Consider the following 18597-nt stretch of genomic DNA (forward strand, 5'->3'; position numbering starts at 1 on the left):
ACTCTTTCCAAGCTCATCACTGATTTTCCACTGGAACATTGACTGAGAGGACCAAAGCCTGTAATTTCAGAGAGAAAAAAGAACTCAGTGCAGACTGAACTTTGTGACTTCAGATTCAACATTCCGCTTACTTCACCCTATATTTCACCAATGCTTTTATCACGTTACCATTGACCATTTTAGCAAATCAACACTGATTATCTAACTCTTGACAAATCTGAAAGAAGCCTAATTTAGCCTGCCGTGTAAGTGAGAACACCATCTCCCTTGGTTACCAACAGTGTGAAAAGACGTAAAAAAACATCTTGGTTTTAGCTTTTAAACAAGCCATTTTTTCCACTTCAAGGTCTAATAGTCTCTCTAGTTTCTATAATCAGCATCTCTTCAGCTCAAACAAACCACAGAGGACTGTGATCAAATGCATGCTGCTGTTGAAACCACAGGACGTTTAGGTACTCACACGCCAGGTTTCATGGCCTCTTCAAGCCCATCTACCGTCAAGAGACCACAAGACATTTTGAGCAATGTCATTTCAAACTTAGCTTAATTCATATGGACAGAAAAGATCATTTTGTGAATTTGAATTTGGAACCACTTCATCGTCAATTAGCAAGCTCTGTAATCATCAACAATCCCAGTCAGTTCCAAATCTACCGCACACCTTTTCCGAAGGTCTGATTCACACAGGTAAGTGCGTCGGTGAGATCATCAAAGCATTTCACTTTGAAAGAATTCTCAGTAATAATTACAGTGAAGTGCTCTTTTCACTGCTATCACAGCTACATTCACCTGAAAGAGCCGCATTGACGCTGGTCATTAGAGAAAACCATATGACAGGTCTGTAAAATATTTCATAAACATCAGACAGTACTTATATTAGACGTATTAACATCTAAAGAAAGTGTTTCTGTGCAGGCAGATGTGCTTTTTTGGTGTTTTCCATACAATGCACACTTCAAACCTGTTTTTTTTTTTCTAAAGCTGGCGTCTAAAGAAACTTCAAAAAGGTGTTGATTTAAATTATTCGGCTTACATCAAAAATGCCTTCTGATGTGTTTGTTACACACTGGATATGAAAACAATCATTCATTTGAAATATTTTCTTTGATACTCTAAGAATGCGTATAACATTAATCCTGGAATATATGTGTAATCTATTAGGACAAAAGTTTGCCATGTGAATTATGCACATATGTTGGTGATGTGTTGCTCGGGTGACATCACCTTTCCTCCCTGCATATTTTCTCACCAATCATTATGCCACAACAGTCAGAAGAATGTAAAAAGCACTGAATCACCTCATCCATCAGCACATTGCACTCATGGTGTTGGCTGCACAAGTCCCACATATATTCCAACAGTCAATGTTTTTGTCTTCTCCAAACAATTGTTACAGAGGAAACTCCATAGGGTGACACATTTTTAAAAGAGACATAGGTATGGTTCTGTAAATTGGAGCACTCTGGCAGCTGCCATCTCACCTACGGAGAGGAAAAACACAACAGAGGGATAAAAATATTATGAGGGATGTGTATACTTTTGCAGAGCTGTGTTAATAAAGATTGACCCAGATGGTATATATACTTGGCGGTAGTGGCTGCTAAGTGACCATAATGGACATAATTTATACACCTATATCAAGCAACATATTTTTTCTTTTCTTTTTGCCCTTCCAGTCCTTCAGTGCTGTTTTTCATGCAAGACATTAAGCTTTGATAACAAAGACATGTTCAAAGATCAAGAAAGTGACATTAAATACATTATCAAGTTACATTACAAAAGATTTCTATTGCAAATAAATGCTCTATTGGACTGTCTATTCATCAAAGAATCCTGAAAGAAAAAATGTATCACAGGTTCAACACAAACATTGAGCAGCACAACTGTTTTCAAAATGAGAAATGCTTCTTAAGCACCAAAACAGCATATTAGAATGATTTCTGAAGGATCATGTGACTCTGAAGACTGGAGTAATGATGCTGAAAAGTCAGCTTTGACATAGAAAATAGTTATTTTTAATTGTAATTATATTTCTCAATATTACTGTTTTTATTAATCATATTTTAATGTAAAATATGAAAAATATATAAATAGCACACTTAAACTTATTTATTTACACACACACATTTATTAGCAATGTTGTGTTCATTCCACCTTCCCTGGGCTTTCTTTCTTTATTTCTAGTGTGTGCACTATGTTTTTTCAAGCCTGTTAAATTGCTTAATCAAAATAATAGTTTTCTGTCTTTTAGTTCATGTGTATTACCTTTGAGGCCATCTGCATATATAGCATACAGGTGCATCTCAATAAATTAGAATGTCATGGAAAAGATAATTTATTTCAGTAATTCAACTCAAATTGTGAAACTCGTGTATTAAATAAATTCAATGCACACAGACTGAAGTAGTTTAAGTCTATGGTTCTTTTAATTGTGATGATTTTGGCTCACATTTAACAAAAACCCACCAATTCACTATCTCAACAAATTAGAATATGGTGACATGCCAATCAGCTAATCAACTCAAAACACCTGCAAAGGTTTCCTGAGCCTTCAAAATGGTCTCTCAGTTTGGTTCACTAGGCTACACAATCATGGGGAAGACTGCTGATCTGACAGTTGTCCAGAAGACAATTATTGACACCCTTCACAAGGAGGGTAAGCCACAAACATTCATTGCCAAAGAAGCTGGCTGTTCACAGGTTGTGACTATTGACTGAGAAAAGGTCAGAGCAATGCTCTTTCCCACAAAGGATAAAAAATAAAAGCAAAAAATTCTAAAATATAATGCCCATGTGCAAGATAATTAGATTTTAAAATGTGCTTTGGGCACATTTCCAGCCGTAGGCTCTGCTCTGTATGTACTCTATATGAAATCTTTGATATTTTTTGAATGTCTTGTTTGCTGCAGGGCATACATATTTCATGGCTGGATAGCTAAAAACTGTATCGATACAGCCAAGCCAATTATTTCTATGGTCAAGTACTTACAAATAATACACTCCATCCTTGCGGAGAAACAGATATGATGTCCACCATGCCGTGTTGAAGGTTGGCCTCCCAGGAGCTTTGTGAACACGGCCCGTCGACATGACACATTTGAATCTGAGCTGTCCAGTACATCTGAATGCTGAGCTGAAGCAGGCCTTGGTCTCCAGAGACTCGGAGAATGCCAGCGGCAGAATACAAATTTATGGTTTCCTACGACCTTCAAAACCACCAGACAGGCATACTAAGTTTTAAAGCTTGAATGTTCAACTAAACCTCTAGTGCTGTAAGGTGTACCATTCTGTCATGTTCAGTTCAAGAGCGATTAAAGTATTAATTGACCGATCACATGCATGATTCATTTGATTTTCATTGTGAGTCTGAGTGTGTGTGGTAAAGGTTTCAGAGAAATATGTCCTGTAAAACACTATCACTATGAGCTACATCTAATCTGACTGGACTGTTTTTTTTTTTTTTTTTAAATTATCGGATTCTGTTGATGCCAAAATGTGATGTTGGATGAGTCATGACAATGTGAAACATGGGGGTGAACAAGTCTGTTGCAAGAGGTATGAATGTTTTTGCAAAGTTGTTTAAATTTTCAGTGCCCTATTTCAGTAATATAAGGGCCTATGTACAAAGCAGCTGATGTAAAGTTAATCACTCACATTTCACGGATTGCTTTATGCAAAATAATTGTTTTCGTTAAATACCATGCATACCATACATAATGAAATGTGATGAAGAAAATAATAAAAAACTATATATGTATACGATAAAAATATACATAAATATACACAAATATTAATTAAATTTTTTTTTTGCAGATTTGAATGTGTGAAATATTGTAATATCAAATGCCCATGTGGATGCTTCCCAAGCAGGTAATACATTTATTAAACCATTGTTCACACAAAAAAATTAGCATTTTAATTTAATTTACTATTTCAAATAGTATTTTTTTGTAAAATGTACTCTAGTACTATTTGCTTTATTTACAATTAAAAAAAAAAATGTAAGTGTGAAAGATACGGCAATCAGCTGGTCATTATCTCTAACAAGTTTAACACAATGCGTTTATATTTACGAATTTGGCAGCTGTAATTTTGACATCAAGTGTGTTCAAGTCACTCCGGTCAGTGGATGATGCCGAATCTGATGTACCTTTTCTACAAAACAAATCTAAAAAATGCAATATTTTTAAACTCTGCATCTAGAAAGAATGGGCATCAGAATGTTTTTTTCTTTTTTTATGTTTTTATCCAATTTATGAAGGTTCTGTAAATTGTTATATTTTTATACTGTAATTGTACAATACATCATATTTTGTGCATGCAACTTATTTCAACAAATTTACCGTCAATACAGATGCTGCATCCATTGTCTCCGACATGTTTTCTCACCAACTCAGAAACTCTGGGCTTAAAGAAAGTTCAGAGTTTGCTACTTGTAATTAAGACGTATGGTGCCGGTCATGTACATTCAATTCATAAATACAAACTTTCCGACATGAATGCACTAGGGCTGCACGATAAATCGCATGGGATATTTAATGCGAATCTTGTCAGTAAAGCCAGTTCTGTAATCAGCGGTAAATCTCCATCACGATCATATATGAACGTGGTTTTGTGCAGCTTGTCAGTGAACAACAGCTCTGTGTAGTAAATGCTGCTCCGTGTGAGAGCACGCACGTGATGGAGATTTACTGCTGATTACAGAACTGGCTTTACTGACAAGATGCGCATTAAATATCGCATGCGATTTATCGTGCAGCCCTAGAATGCACTATTAATATATACATTAAATGAGAAAAATTATTGATAAACTTTTCCAAACAAACAAAATGCTGATTATAACAACCATTTTTGTGCATTAAATGTGTGCAATTAAAGGCTTTATTGTGTAGGGGTCAAAGAACGCAATGAAGAGCAGGCAAACTGAAGTGTTGAATTTTATTGAATAGAAATTGTGGGAGTGTTCGGTCTCCATGTCTTCATCAGTGTTCAACGAGACCACTGTGCTGTTATCAGAGCAGTCCGTGTGTGATTCAACCATGATTGTGAGCTCATTCTCCAAGAACTTAGGTCTGATTGAATTGTTCATTCATAGTCTGAATTTGGTTCGATTTGCTCCAACAGAGCATATACAGCCTTCAGGAAGAAAAAAGTAACCTGGACTTAACAAAGGAGATCCCATATGGCAATTTGCTAGGATGCGAAGTGCAGTCCTGAGAAGCTTTAATTGTGTTTTTCCATGCTGTAGCCGGTAATTTCTAGGTTAGATATATGAGGTGTGATAGTAGAACAAACTGAAACACATTGATCTCTTTGATTGCGTATCTTTAGGCTATGTGAATATTACAGGGTAAATACCACATTTATATTTTGCTCTCTCTGCACACACAGAGCGGTGGAATGAGAGAGCCCTAAAATTGTTGCTAGGCGACCTGACATCAGTTCTTCATTCTACAATCATTCTGTTGCCAACGTGTGTGCAGGCTGCGTATAAAGCCAATGGGAGTGAATCCACTCTGCCTTTGAGTGGATACTGCTCGCAGGGCTCCTTTTTCAAAGAGCTGAAGAGAAATTGCGGCAGTTGTCTCCCTCAAACACCCGTCTATCCGAAAAACCTTGCCTCAGTGACTAGCATGACGTTTATGAAAAGACACCAGATTCTAATGGCTTTTTCTTAAAATTAATTGGATTGGTGGGCATGAGGACTTTGTCACTGCCAGAAGGAAGAAACTTTACTTTTTTCATCTTGTTTGAAGGTCTTTGCCAAGTCTAAAATGATGTTTCCAAGTGAAGACTGGAACTCAAGTGAGCTGCTTAACAGCTCCATTGGAAACTCCTCTATGGGGGACACAGAGGACGAGGAGCATCCCTTCCTGACGGATGCTTGGCTGGTGCCCCTTTTTTTCTCTCTCATCATGCTAGTGGGGCTGATCGGAAACTCACTGGTGATCTATGTCATCTCCAAGCACAGACAGATGAGGACCGCCACTAACTTTTACATTGGTGAGTTGCAGCCAATTCCCTTTTTTCTGCACAAAAGCTTTGGAACATTTTACCACATTAGACAACGCTCTTTTAAAAAACTTCTAAAAATTTCTTAGTGTTTGAATTTATTTTAGTCTCTTTTGTCAATGTACTTTGTCATAAGTCAGATGAATCTAATTTTGCACAGGAACTGCAGCGACAGGAGGCAAACTGGAGTTCAACCTCTTATTTACTGTGTTCATTCATTAGTCACAGAATGATGTACTGTCATGTAACTGTAAGATTTAATGCATTCCCTCAAGGAACGCTACACAAGGACCTCTTGAGCAAGATTGTGAGGTTAGGAAATGTCTTAAAACTGATGGAACTTGAATGAAGTACTCAATCAAAAAAGTCAGTCACATATGACTAGATGTTGGCATTTTAGTATTTGTAATGTTACCTTATATGTACTTTTAGTGAATTGTATCAGTCTGTGCATGGAAGAGAATAAAGTCAGATCGTCCACAGTGTCTCAAATTGATTTTCAGTGTCGCTGTCAGAGCTTGCATTTAATTCACTGCATTTTCACCTCACATTCCTACCATTTATGTCTCCAATTATTTTGGACTTCACAATATTTCAAGCACTGACAGAATCCCTGTACCCCTTGGAGATCACAGTAATACGAACAGTCTCACCTCACATTACACATTTACTTTTTCCATACCTTCTAATCAAATGAAACAGATCATTAATTTCACATATATTTAATTCCTCAGCTAACTTGGCTGCCACTGACATCATTTTCCTGCTGTGCTGCGTGCCGTTCACTGCTACCCTCTACCCTCTGCCTGGCTGGATATTTGGGGACTTCATGTGCAAATTTGTTGCTTTTCTCCAACAGGTAAGCAGAGCACCTCAGGAAACAACACAGCACAAGACGCTAAATACGCTATTTTTTTCTATTGTGTAGTGTAAATGTGTCATCTCAGATTGTTTTGAGCACAATGGCCATACCGACAAAGTCACTGTGAAATGAAAAGTAAGAGGAATAAATGTATAAAGATCAATGCTGATAGGATTCTGGACTTCGGTAGAGTACCCAACAGTGTCACCCAGTAGCAATAAATGGATTTGTACACTAATTAAGACCTATAATATAGTCTCTATTCTTACTAGAAAGTCAAGTTTTGGGCAATGATGACAGAACGAGTTTTAGAGTTGGGGCAGCTCAAGATGGGCACATTGTGACATCGCTATATGGCTATGAAATGAATTTGCTCAAGTCATGTTAGCTAATTCATATTCATGACCAAATGTTTGACTTGTCCTGGGTAGAAGTACTTGTATGGCCCTGTACAATTTTTGACAGTGAGATGCAATATCCAAACAGTTACAATAATAATAATAATAATAATAATAATAATAATAATAATAAATATTATTATTAGATTTTGTATAGAGAAAAAAATGATAAATATGCATTACAAATTATAAAGTATAAATTCTAACAGTAGTTGCTTTGGTATGAGAGGTGCATAGACATTAGTCAGTGCACATTTTCTGATTTCCACACCCATTTCACAATCAATGTTCCTCTCTGGACAAGCACGTTCTGACTGTCTGGCAGAGACAATGCTGCTCATGAAACTGTGATTAGACAAAAAGGTAAAAAGCAACCTAGACTCATTGGAAAAACATGCATTTGCCTACATTTTTGCTAAACTCCCAAAAAAGTACATATACATATCATTCCAGTCTGCAGTTTCCACATATATTCCTTTTCACACAGCATGATTTCAGTGGCAGAATATCGATTAATAAAGATTTATTTTTGTGTCCACGTCACAACCTCAAAACACTTTACCATAGTGCATGATTTGTAAACGAATACATTCTGACATCTGCAGCACATAACAAGCTCCATATGTATGGCTTGTGCCTCAGTAAATTTCATTGGTAGCTCACCTGGTACATTCAGCAAATGCATTTTTATCATTTTTATCTCATGTTTGCTTTTGTTAAAACTATTGGTAGGGTTTAGTGTAGGTGGTACACCTTTTTTATTATGACAGGACAAATCAGAACTGACAGAAAGTGAAGTGGGATCGGGAAAGGTCTTCGAGTCGGGATTCGAACTCAGCACGACTGTAGTGCAACGGTGCTGTATGTTGGCGCACTGCCCACAAGGTTATCAGCGCCGACAGGTGGTACTTAATTTTAAATGCAAAATAGCATTAACCTTTAAAAAAAAAATGATATGGGCTAGGGGTGCAATGGATTGTAGATGATCCGTGACCCGTACGGCACGCATGTGATTCGCGGATTAACTGTTAAGTTTAACCATCATAGAGTTAAAGTTTATCATTTGCACATGTTTTGTCTTGCCAGTTTACACATTCAAGCAATTTTAACTCGTGCGCTGTTTTCTGTGCGCTCAGTTGCTGCCGCACACACCTGAAGCACACGCAGAGAGAGAGACACCGCGTGAACAGCGAATTGATTCCTCTTTCACTTACACACAAAGTTTTGGCAAGTATTCTAGTAAACACAGTCGGTTATGTCTTAAGTGAGCTTAAACAACTGAGAAAAAAAACGGATGTGTGTCAGTATTAGGTCCGTGCATTTGGTCTTAAAGAGACAGCAGCCAATAAATACCTGTTTCTGTCTGCTAATCAAATAACACCACAAATCTGTATTTAACTTGTGCAGTGCGCACTATTGTGTTATTTTACACTTAATTATTACATTTATGCACCTGAATGCTACTGTTACTGACTTTACTTTATTGATTTGTTTTAGTTGTATTAATATATGCTTGTAATTTGTGTAATTGTTCTTGTTTTATTTTTTGCTGTGATATAGAAGTACTTAAAGTAAGCTTTCACTATTTTTTTTTTCTGAGCCGAAAAATGATCTGATCCGTGACTCAAAATCCGTAATATGATCCGAACCGTGAGTTTTGTGATCCATTGCACCACTAATATGGGTTAAAAGTGCTAGCACCTCTAGTGTTTCAATAGAAGCAAAACTACTTAACTACATTTTTTAAAGGTGCAATGTGTAATATTTACATCGATCTATTGACAGAAATGCAATATAATATACATAACTATGTTTTCAGAGGTGTATAAAGACCTTACTTAATCCCTTCCCCCCCTCTCTCTCTCTCTCTCTCTCTCGCGCGCGCGCACACACACACGATGCGCAAAACTCCGCATTTGAATAGATGCTGCTAACATTTACACACTGCACCTTTAAGTAACATGACAGTAGGTATTGCATTTTTTAGCATCTTTTTACAGTGAAATGTTAAAGGGGTCATATGATGCTTTTTTTAAAGATCATTATTTTGTGTATTTGGCTTATCTATGCACGATCAGCTTGTAACACTCCAAAGAGAAAGGAAAACTTGAAATCGCATCATATGACCCCTTTAAGTCAAACACTGTAAACACTGAATAAATCTGTTTTCAACTGAGATTTTCTACACTGTAATAAATGAATAAATAAATATTGAAAAAAAAAAATGACAGCTGTGGTTGCCGGAATAATTTTGTAAAAAATACAGAAAAACTGTAAAGACATTTACAGAACAAACTGTAAATTTTACCGTATAAAACAGTAATTTACAAACAAGAAAAATTGAATGTAAACCAGTAAATTCAACAATGTGTACTGCTACTAAAAGCACCATAACTGACCACCATAATAATGCAGGTGGTAAAAGAGAAAGCCACATGAAGAATCAAAGTCAAATCAAATCAAAGCTAAAGTATATACTAATGTAACACCCCCTTCCTGCCACTGGGAAGTTTTATATGATGGGTTCAATTCGTGTTGCTACCTATTTCACACCTTAATCTCAAAATATCAGGAAAAAATTAAATGCAACTAACCACAAAGCCAAAAGTTAACCCAAATTCGAATTTACTTAATTAAAATGAATCTGTTGCCAGTAAAAAATAAAATAATGTAATTATTTCGTGTTACAGTGGTAGTCTTTTCAATAAAGTTTCTATCAAACCACAAGTGTGTAGTCCCTTCCTATCAAATGAGCTCTATAGGTCAAATCAACAGTCAGCAATATGAAAGAAACAAAATCAAGAACTGTCACAAATCAATGAAATATATATAACACTCTAAGCCGGCAAATACTATGTAAAATACTTTTTAGTTCCAGTTGCAGGCCTCTTTGCTGCTTGTGTTCGTAGAGGCCAAGAACGCACGGCCGCTTCACTCACCTGAGCCACAACAAAATAAAATAAAATTGAAAGCAGGCACCTGTGATTACGATATAAGTCATTTAAATCAGGATCATACGCAGTCACAGTCTGTTAGTTTCCTAATCGGAATCCATCCCCCCGAAGCACATTCGGCAGACGTCAACATTAATCCAATCTCCAGGCAGCGCGGGCGCTTCCTACCGTGGTAAGGCCCTTCAGAACTCTGAATCCTCTCAACTCTGGTCAGCGGTAGACAGCAATCCAGTCACCACAGTCCACATACGTTATCGTTCCCCTTATCACTCTCTTTATCAACGAGCGCGATCCTAGACAGTTTATGCGAAATGCATTGGCTCGCCACCAATAGTTATCCTATTAATGTCTGTGACGCACTTTAAATTAGTCAGGAACTTCACGGTCACGCTTAGCCAGTTAAAACACATATAAAGGGAGAGATATCTAGCCGACATCTCCCTTCTCTCGCTCGTACTATCTTCTTTTTTTCTGGTTCTTCGTCCCACCCTCTCCCATATCCTGATACCTGATTGGTCATCATTCACAAGGCACCCAATTAGCCTACATTATAAAGAAATAAAAATGACAGGCCCAACAGTTTAGGTTCTCTCGAAGTGTATTTTTTTCAGTACACTAACTTATAATTTTATACAATATTAACATAAACATTACTTGCATATGAAATATAAAACCGTAACATATTCTGTAGCAGGGGCTACACTAATATACAGAAGGTGCACAGAGTAATTCACGCAAACACAAAACACCATCATGGTAACACACATGGCACTTAAATAATGCAATACACTTTAATTAAACAACATAAAATGTAACATAAAACCCTAATATACATAACTGATAACAAAAACTATTAAGAAGCATGATTATTCAAACAAAAAACGTTCAAAATGAGAAGTCACATAGGGAATTGTGGGAATATCAGTTTACACTCATTTTTTTTTTTACAATGTATTATTAGTTGTAATACTGTACCTGTAAATAGTATAGATCACACTAATTGAGATTCATTCAAAAATCCTTGGTTTTGGGCTGGAAAAATTTAGCTCTGATTAAATGATACTTAAATGATATACAGTATTTCTTCTGAATTTCAGATAGACGATGCCTTGTTAAGTAGCTTCAATGTAGTAATCTAACTACTTTTTCTAAAAGGATAACAAGCTACTATAGTATAGCTATACTTTAAAACTGTAACTTGTAGCTTGACAAGCTTCAAAGCTTTCCCAACAACAGCGTTCTCTCTGCAGCAATACATAAAAGAGTAATCCTCTGAGAACTCAAACAGTTCCATTTAAAACAACCATACAAAATATACATCAAAACAGAAAACCACAACTGAACAGAAATGCTCTGAGGAATACCGTTTTTTTTTTTTTTTTTACATTTGGGGGTACATGAAGGAAGAACTTCTTTTTGTATGGCATTTCAACATTATGATTCATCCCTCATTTCATGTAGATAATAGAAGATGTGATTGTGAGTCAATCTTTATTCACTGCCTTGTGAGAGACTGCATCAGCCAAACAAAAAAAGTAGGACACAGTATAAAAGCTAGCATTAAAAACATAGGAAAAGGCAAAGAAAACTACCTATGTGACCAAAGGGATATGCTAGCCCGTCAAACATATGACTAGACACTCATTTCAGCTATACTTTGAAGTAAATTCACTTAAATTAGCAATGTTTCAGGACAATTTGAACTAAATAACATTTTACTTGTACAGTACCAGTCTGCTGTTAATTTACAAGTCTTCTTTCTTAGTTGTATTTAATTACTGAACAAATGAACAGCTTACACAAACACCAAACAATCGCTGTGGGAGAAATAACTGCATAAATTCAGCTGTGTTTTTGCTCTTTCCTAATCCTGTATTCTTCATACAGGTTTGGTCCAAAAGCACTGTGAAGCTTATCTTGTCGGACACACAGGCCTCCTCAGATTGAGGTCAAGCACACATTTTTTGTTTAATCATTAGATACCTTGCACAAAAGACGATGGGATGGAACAGCTCTTTGTTCACACCTGTTGCATCAAAGAGCTAAGGGATAGTTCAGCTTGCATAAAAACACTCAGCACAATGATTTACTTTATTCTCTAAAGCCTCTCCTCCTACCTGATTCTTTTAATTTAAGATGAGCAATCAGGCACTTCAGTTCAATTAATTCACCAGACAAAACCACAAGTGAATGGGGCTATTTTTTGTGTGTCTAGAATTAATTCAAAAGGCGATGAGCTAAAGACTGGCCTGTACTGAAAGCATTATGCGGATGTGTCTTTGATGTTGTTTACTCTAGTGCTCTGGAGCGTGTCTGTCTTGCATGTCCTGATAATGATATGAACACATGATAACAAAGTGTTTGGCAATGTGTAGGTGACCGTACAGGCGACGTGCATCACTCTTACGGCGATGAGTGGAGACCGTTGCTATGTGACTGTGTATCCTCTGAAATCCCTGCACCATCGAACCCCTCGTGTCGCAATGATTGTTAGCATTTGTATCTGGATCGGTAAGTCATTTAGTACAATTCTATATCACATACACAAAACATAAAGAAAGATAATTTTGTTCTAATGTCATTAATGGATAGTTCACCCAAAAATGAAAATTACCCCATGATTTACTCACCCTTAAGGCATCCTAAGGCATCCAAACGAATACAATCAGAGTTGTATTATGCTACGCTGACGTCCTATGTTCCCCATGAATTTTTCATTTCATTGTTTTGTGTTTTTAAATGCAAAATGTGTTCTGTGTGAATGGCCCAACAGTGAAGCAAATGTAAATGCGTGATGGGGCCATTTATATTGAACACGTTCTCTACGCGAGACAAAAGCGGTGAAAAAGAACGCAGCGTCTCGAGACAGGTTTTTCAAAATTCTTTGACACAGTGTATTAAAAAACATGGCACTCATGCACGAGATGCAGCCAGACATGGCACAACTGTCAGAACAATACTGCAGAAATGCACTCTGTGTGAATCAGCCCATAGAATCTCTTTATTCTTTCCAACGTTGTTTGTCTGTTATCTCAGCCTGATCTCATTATGATTCATACACAGAATTTACACACACACTTTATATTAGGTGGCCTTGTACTAACATTTAAATTAATCAGTTGAGACAATGCACTTATTTTGTACATACATGTTTTTACATTGTACATATTTATTTTGTACATATTATATATTTATTGTATGTATTTTATTTAGAACTGCAATATATTTACTATAATATAATCTGTTTCCTTTATATTATATATTTTTAATATTTTATTTTTGTATATATTGTAATATTGTATAGACCAAAACATGCAATTACCAGAGGTCCATCTAGAAAAGTAGTCCCACTAGGTTTAGACAATTCTAAAAAATTTTCTATAACTTTTTTCCCCTGAAGAATTAATGTAAATGCTTTAGTAGAAATTCATGCTTCACATTTATTCTTTTAAACATGTCCACTTCCATGTAAGTATATGACTGTACCTAACTGCATTTAACCCAGAATACTCCTATAAATTAAAAGTCTATAAATGAAAAAGCATTAAAATTCTCATCATCCCTTTTCTTATGCAACAAGGTTCCTTCATCCTTTCCATACCAATCTTCCTGTACCAGAGGCTTGAGGATGGCTATTGGTATGGACCAAGAAAATACTGCATGGAGAGGTTTCCATCAAAGACCCACGAGAAAGCTTTCATCCTCTATCAGTTCATAGCCGTATATCTACTGCCTGTCATTACCATCTCCTTCTGTTATTCCTTCATGCTGAAGAGAGTGGGACAAGCTTCCGTGGAACCAGTGGATAACAACCATCAGGTATGATCGTGGGTAACAACCATCAGTGATGACACTCCACTGAATGGACATGAAAGGCTATATGTGCTTTAATCTATTATTCAGGTGTATATCCTCCCGAGAGGCTGTGAAACATCTTGGTTTCTTTTCTTCTCTTCAAAAGTAAAGAAATAAAGGAGTTGTAGTGGTAACCTTTATTTAACAAGTTAAAATGAAAAGAATTTAAGGGCAAAATAATATATGTAGCGCCTTGTAAAAAATAAATAAATACAGAGCTTAATTTTGTACATGCTACACTTAAATATTAATAACATGAACTATATTAATATAAAATATAAAAAAAAAAATTGTTGAGTGTTTATTCCCGACTTTTAATATTTTGTAAAATTAATTTTCACAGCAAAAACAGCATTAAGTCATCTGGTGTAGGTGTGGTCCACTTACACATAGGCGGTGTCCGAAACCTAAACTCATGACTTTACAGGCAGCGTTTTGTGTTTTGAGTTTCTATATAAAAAAAAATCCAATAATTGGTTATTATACAGAATAGCAATTTTTATAGGGTAGTCATTTTGTACCGGGAACGCCACAAAAAGTTATTTTCAAAAAAACATTTTTTTTGAGTTGTACTCTGAGCAAAGTCAGTAAGTTTTAGTCCAATGCAATAACGTTAACTTTTCGGGAAAAAGACAATCCTCTCTGGGTCAAAAAGGTTGGAACAAAACAAGATATAAGCTTTGAAGATAAACAAGCATATATTTAATGACTTATTTTTTGATAAAAATGGAATCATATGTTGAAATAAACAGACATTTACTTCAATAGATTTACTCTAGATATACTTTCACTCCTTCAGACACGGCTTTATTCTTTTCACCAACTGCTGAACTGATCATATGCTGCCTACAAAAACTAAACTAAGCTGAACAGATCAGTTGCTGTTACGCATAGCATACACTGGGTTCAGATGTGCATTGGACACGTCAGACAGCTGAAACATTCACATGTGATTTGGGCCCAATTTTTTATTCCCAGACAGATTTGTGACAGGGTTTAGGTTCACACCTATGCTTCACAATTTTCAAACAGTGGCACAAATTCTTCATTAGACTGAGATTTGCAGTATTTTCTCTTTGACAAAAAAACAGTCCAGTTGATAATGAAAAGCCATCTCACAGCTTGATGCTGCCACCACCACACTTCTCTGTAAATATAGTGGCTTTTTGATACATGGACAGTATAGCTTTGCCACACATTCGCTTTGAATTCCAGACTAAAAGCTGCTAAAAGCTCTATCTTATCTGAGAAAAAAAGATCTCCCAAATTACAGTTGAGTGACCTCTCATTCACTCAGAGCTTCTGAGTCACCATACTGCTTTTTGGCCAGCAGATGTTTACACAGTCTTACAGGTCTTTTTTTTTTTTTTTTTGAGGAATGAATAATTTATGCAGCAATGCTGCAAAATCACATTTGGATTTTGTTTTGTACCCTTTTCCTAATTAATGCTTTTGTTTCATATTATCTTCTTCACTATTTTATCTTCACTGTAAATTTGTGCAATGGTCTGTACTGTTCATTTTCAAAGCCAACAGATTCACAGCATGAATAATGATGGAGCTGTGGGACCTTAATCCAGAAAATATGCTGGCTAATTTAGTAATTCAGAGATCAAACTCAACTGTTTTTACAGCAAAAATTGTGAGTGTTTTATTTATCTGTGTATAGTTACAACAGCATCTTGCAGTTTTGTATTGTAGGAATATTTAAGGGTCAGTGATAAATAAGGATATCTAAAATGATATAGTCATTGAATTCGTGTTGCTTTACTTTAAAAACAAAAACAAATTAACAACAAATAAATGGTGTAACCATCAGGTTAAAAAAAACAAACAAACAATATACTTTTCTGTACACCTTGAATATTCTTATATACACATCTTAATCATTATTTAAAAACATATTAAAATCTATCTATAATTAAATATCTAAAAACAAATCCCTTAAATAAAATTTAACCATTTTTGTTACTTAACCTAACTTGCCTTCATTTTTCATAAAAAAAAAACTTCATGTAATCAAATAGTCATACAGGGAACTTTCTTTTCTGTCACATGACTATTATATCCGTTTTTACAATATTAATCATATTTTAAAACAAAATATATTTTAAATATGTAAATATGAATGAAAGATTATGCAAACTTCTTATGTCAACATTACTTTATGAAATTTAGAATTTAGAAACTGAAAACATTTTAATCAAAAAGAGGTGTATTCAATTAATTTTTATATATTTGTTAATGACATCCAGACAGAAAATTTTTTTTGTTTCGTATCTTGTCAGATTTAAGTACATTAAAAATACAAAGAACTGCATTTCAGTGTATAACTTCATTAGAATGACTTAATACTTTTGCAGAGCGCTGTCACTAAATGTATAAAAATATGTGGACTTTTCTTTCTTTCTTTTTTGGTAAAATCATATATCAGACCCCTTTTGCCCGCTATAATCATATCAAAATCTTGTTTATTTCAGGTCCACCTGCTCTCAGAGAGAACTATCTCCATTAGGAGCAAGATTTCCAAAATGGTAGTGGTCATTGTTGTTCTCTTCACCATCTGCTGGGGTCCCATTCAGATCTTTGTCCTGTTCCAGTCTTTCTATCCCAACTTCAAAGCCAACTACGCAACATATAAGATCAAGACATGGGCCAACTGCATGTCCTATGCCAACTCTTCTATCAACCCTATTGTCTACGGTTTTATGGGCGCCAGCTTCCGCAAGTCCTTCAGGAAGACCTTTCCCTTCCTCTTCAGACACAAAGTGAGAGACAGCAGTGTCGCCTCCCGCACGGCCAATGCAGAAATAAAGTTCGTAGCAACGGAGGAGAGCAACACTGAGAGGAAATGAGAGCAGATGACACCTCAACCATGAATCCATGCCAACTGTCTAGTCGCCGAAGCGCAGGCTTCCCCCATAAATAGGGGTTATATTCCGTTCGCTGAGTTGTGAAAAAATTCTAATGTGGTGCAAAAAGCCATTTAGAAGGCAAAGAACTGCAAAAGTGCACATAAATTCTTACAGTTATAATTACAGAGTTAAGTAGTATTATTTAATATTGGCATCCAACAACTCTTATGACTGGCCCTGCTGTGTTACGAGAGCTTGCGTTTTTAAAAGTTGCATGGAAAGCTCATTTCACAGGGAGTAAGTTCGCGGATGGGGAACCAAACGGATGTTCTGCCAGCGGAGATGTGTAGGAGCTTGCCTGAGAGGATGTTGACTAAATCAAACAAGGCAACTGTTGACTCATCTATTGTGTTTGACACATACACGACACCTCCCTGTGCACACTGCCTCATGAAACACCACTCCAAACTGCCCTTCATCGGTTGCATTTATATATTCTGAGCATTCTACGACATGGCTCAACCTGAAGAGGTGTACTCACAAGGTATAGACTCTCTCAAAGCACACCACTTCTCAAGATTGAATGAATGTTGCTCAAAGCACAGTGTCTATCCTAGAATAATCTCAATTGCCTTGCTGGCAGGTGCAGCGAGGGTTAACAAACATGTGTGAATGGAATTGAAGATGATAAAGATAACATCATGAATGTGATAAATGCAAGATTTATTTTATTTAAAAAAATAGGATGCAACATAATGTCTCCATAACCATTTTCAAGGAGCAATTCACCCAGAATGTTTTTTTGCGGTTAATAATGCGAGAAAAAACGCAAGGAAAATGCGGATTTTTTATTATTATTGTTTCAGTACTTTTAACCTGAGCAGCACATTTATAGTATACCGTGTAATGCGCAAGTTGCTGCTAAAAATGATGGATGGGCGCACAACGGTCAAATACGTCCATCTACCGTAGAAAAAAATTATATATTTAAAATACATTTATTTCCTACTAAGTACAGATTTGTTCAAATCTATTAGCATATTTACTGACATATCGTTCGAGACTTATTGATATAAAACTTATAATTCAACTTTATTTGGAGTACTACTTGTGCGCAATGCAAATTTCTTCATATTAAGCCTAAAATGTGTTTTAATGTCACTTGATGAGGATTGTATGCTCTTTAAATGATAAAGGTCTTTAAATGCAAGAGATTTAAAGTGATACGTGCAATAGTTCCACTTTAGCACAATCAAATAAACTTCAGTGTATCTTTAGTTGGACTTCAGCATTACTTCCGCACAATTAAAGTACATTAAGTACAAAATTAGTTGTTCCAATTTAGCAGATTTTAAGTATACCAGTTTAGTATACTAAAAGTACAATTGCAGGATATTTTATTAAGTACAAACATATGTCAATTTATTTGTAGTATACTTAGCATTAAATACATTTATTTTTCACTAGAGTAGTGCATTTTGACAATGGAAAAGAAGTGCATTGGAATGCAATAACGTTTTTTGTGTGAACAGCCCCTTGATATGTTGTCGTAAAAATGCAACACTCATGTGCAAGATACTGAAAAAGCAGTGCGAAGCAGTGGTCAATGATGTTTTTCTGAGAGGCAAATTTAAACAGATACAAACGTATTTTTTGTGTGT

General features: G+C 35.8%; 1 protein-coding gene across 1 annotated transcript; it reads left to right on the forward strand.

Moving 5' to 3' along the window:
- The first annotated feature begins 5774 nt into the window (after positions 1-5774).
- On the forward strand, positions 5775-17145 carry LOC107657423 (G-protein coupled receptor 54). Its single transcript, XM_016445477.1, has 5 exons — positions 5775-6003; positions 6747-6871; positions 12602-12737; positions 13807-14045; positions 16562-17145. Exons 1-5 carry the CDS (start codon positions 5775-5777, stop codon positions 16934-16936), a joined length of 1104 nt encoding a protein of 367 aa, XP_016300963.1. The 3' UTR covers positions 16937-17145.
- The last annotated feature ends 1452 nt before the right edge of the window (positions 17146-18597 follow it).

The sequence above is a fragment of the Sinocyclocheilus anshuiensis genome, unplaced genomic scaffold (assembly GCF_001515605.1).
Source record: "Sinocyclocheilus anshuiensis isolate Anshui unplaced genomic scaffold, SAMN03320099.WGS_v1.1 scaffold155, whole genome shotgun sequence".
Taxonomy (NCBI): domain Eukaryota; kingdom Metazoa; phylum Chordata; class Actinopteri; order Cypriniformes; family Cyprinidae; genus Sinocyclocheilus; species Sinocyclocheilus anshuiensis.

What these genes read in the sequence shown, in the direction of transcription:
- LOC107657423 (XM_016445477.1), top strand. Translation starts at nt 5,775, where the DNA reads ATGATGTTTCCAAGTGAAGACTGGAACTCAAGTGAGCTGCTTAACAGC. An exon ending in CGCCACTAACTTTTACATTG is followed by an intron (nt 6,004 to 6,746) that starts GTGAGTTGCAGC and finishes TTAATTCCTCAG; the next exon opens with CTAACTTGGCTGCCACTGAC. An exon ending in CAGTGGATAACAACCATCAG is followed by an intron (nt 14,046 to 16,561) that starts GTATGATCGTGG and finishes TGTTTATTTCAG; the next exon opens with GTCCACCTGCTCTCAGAGAG.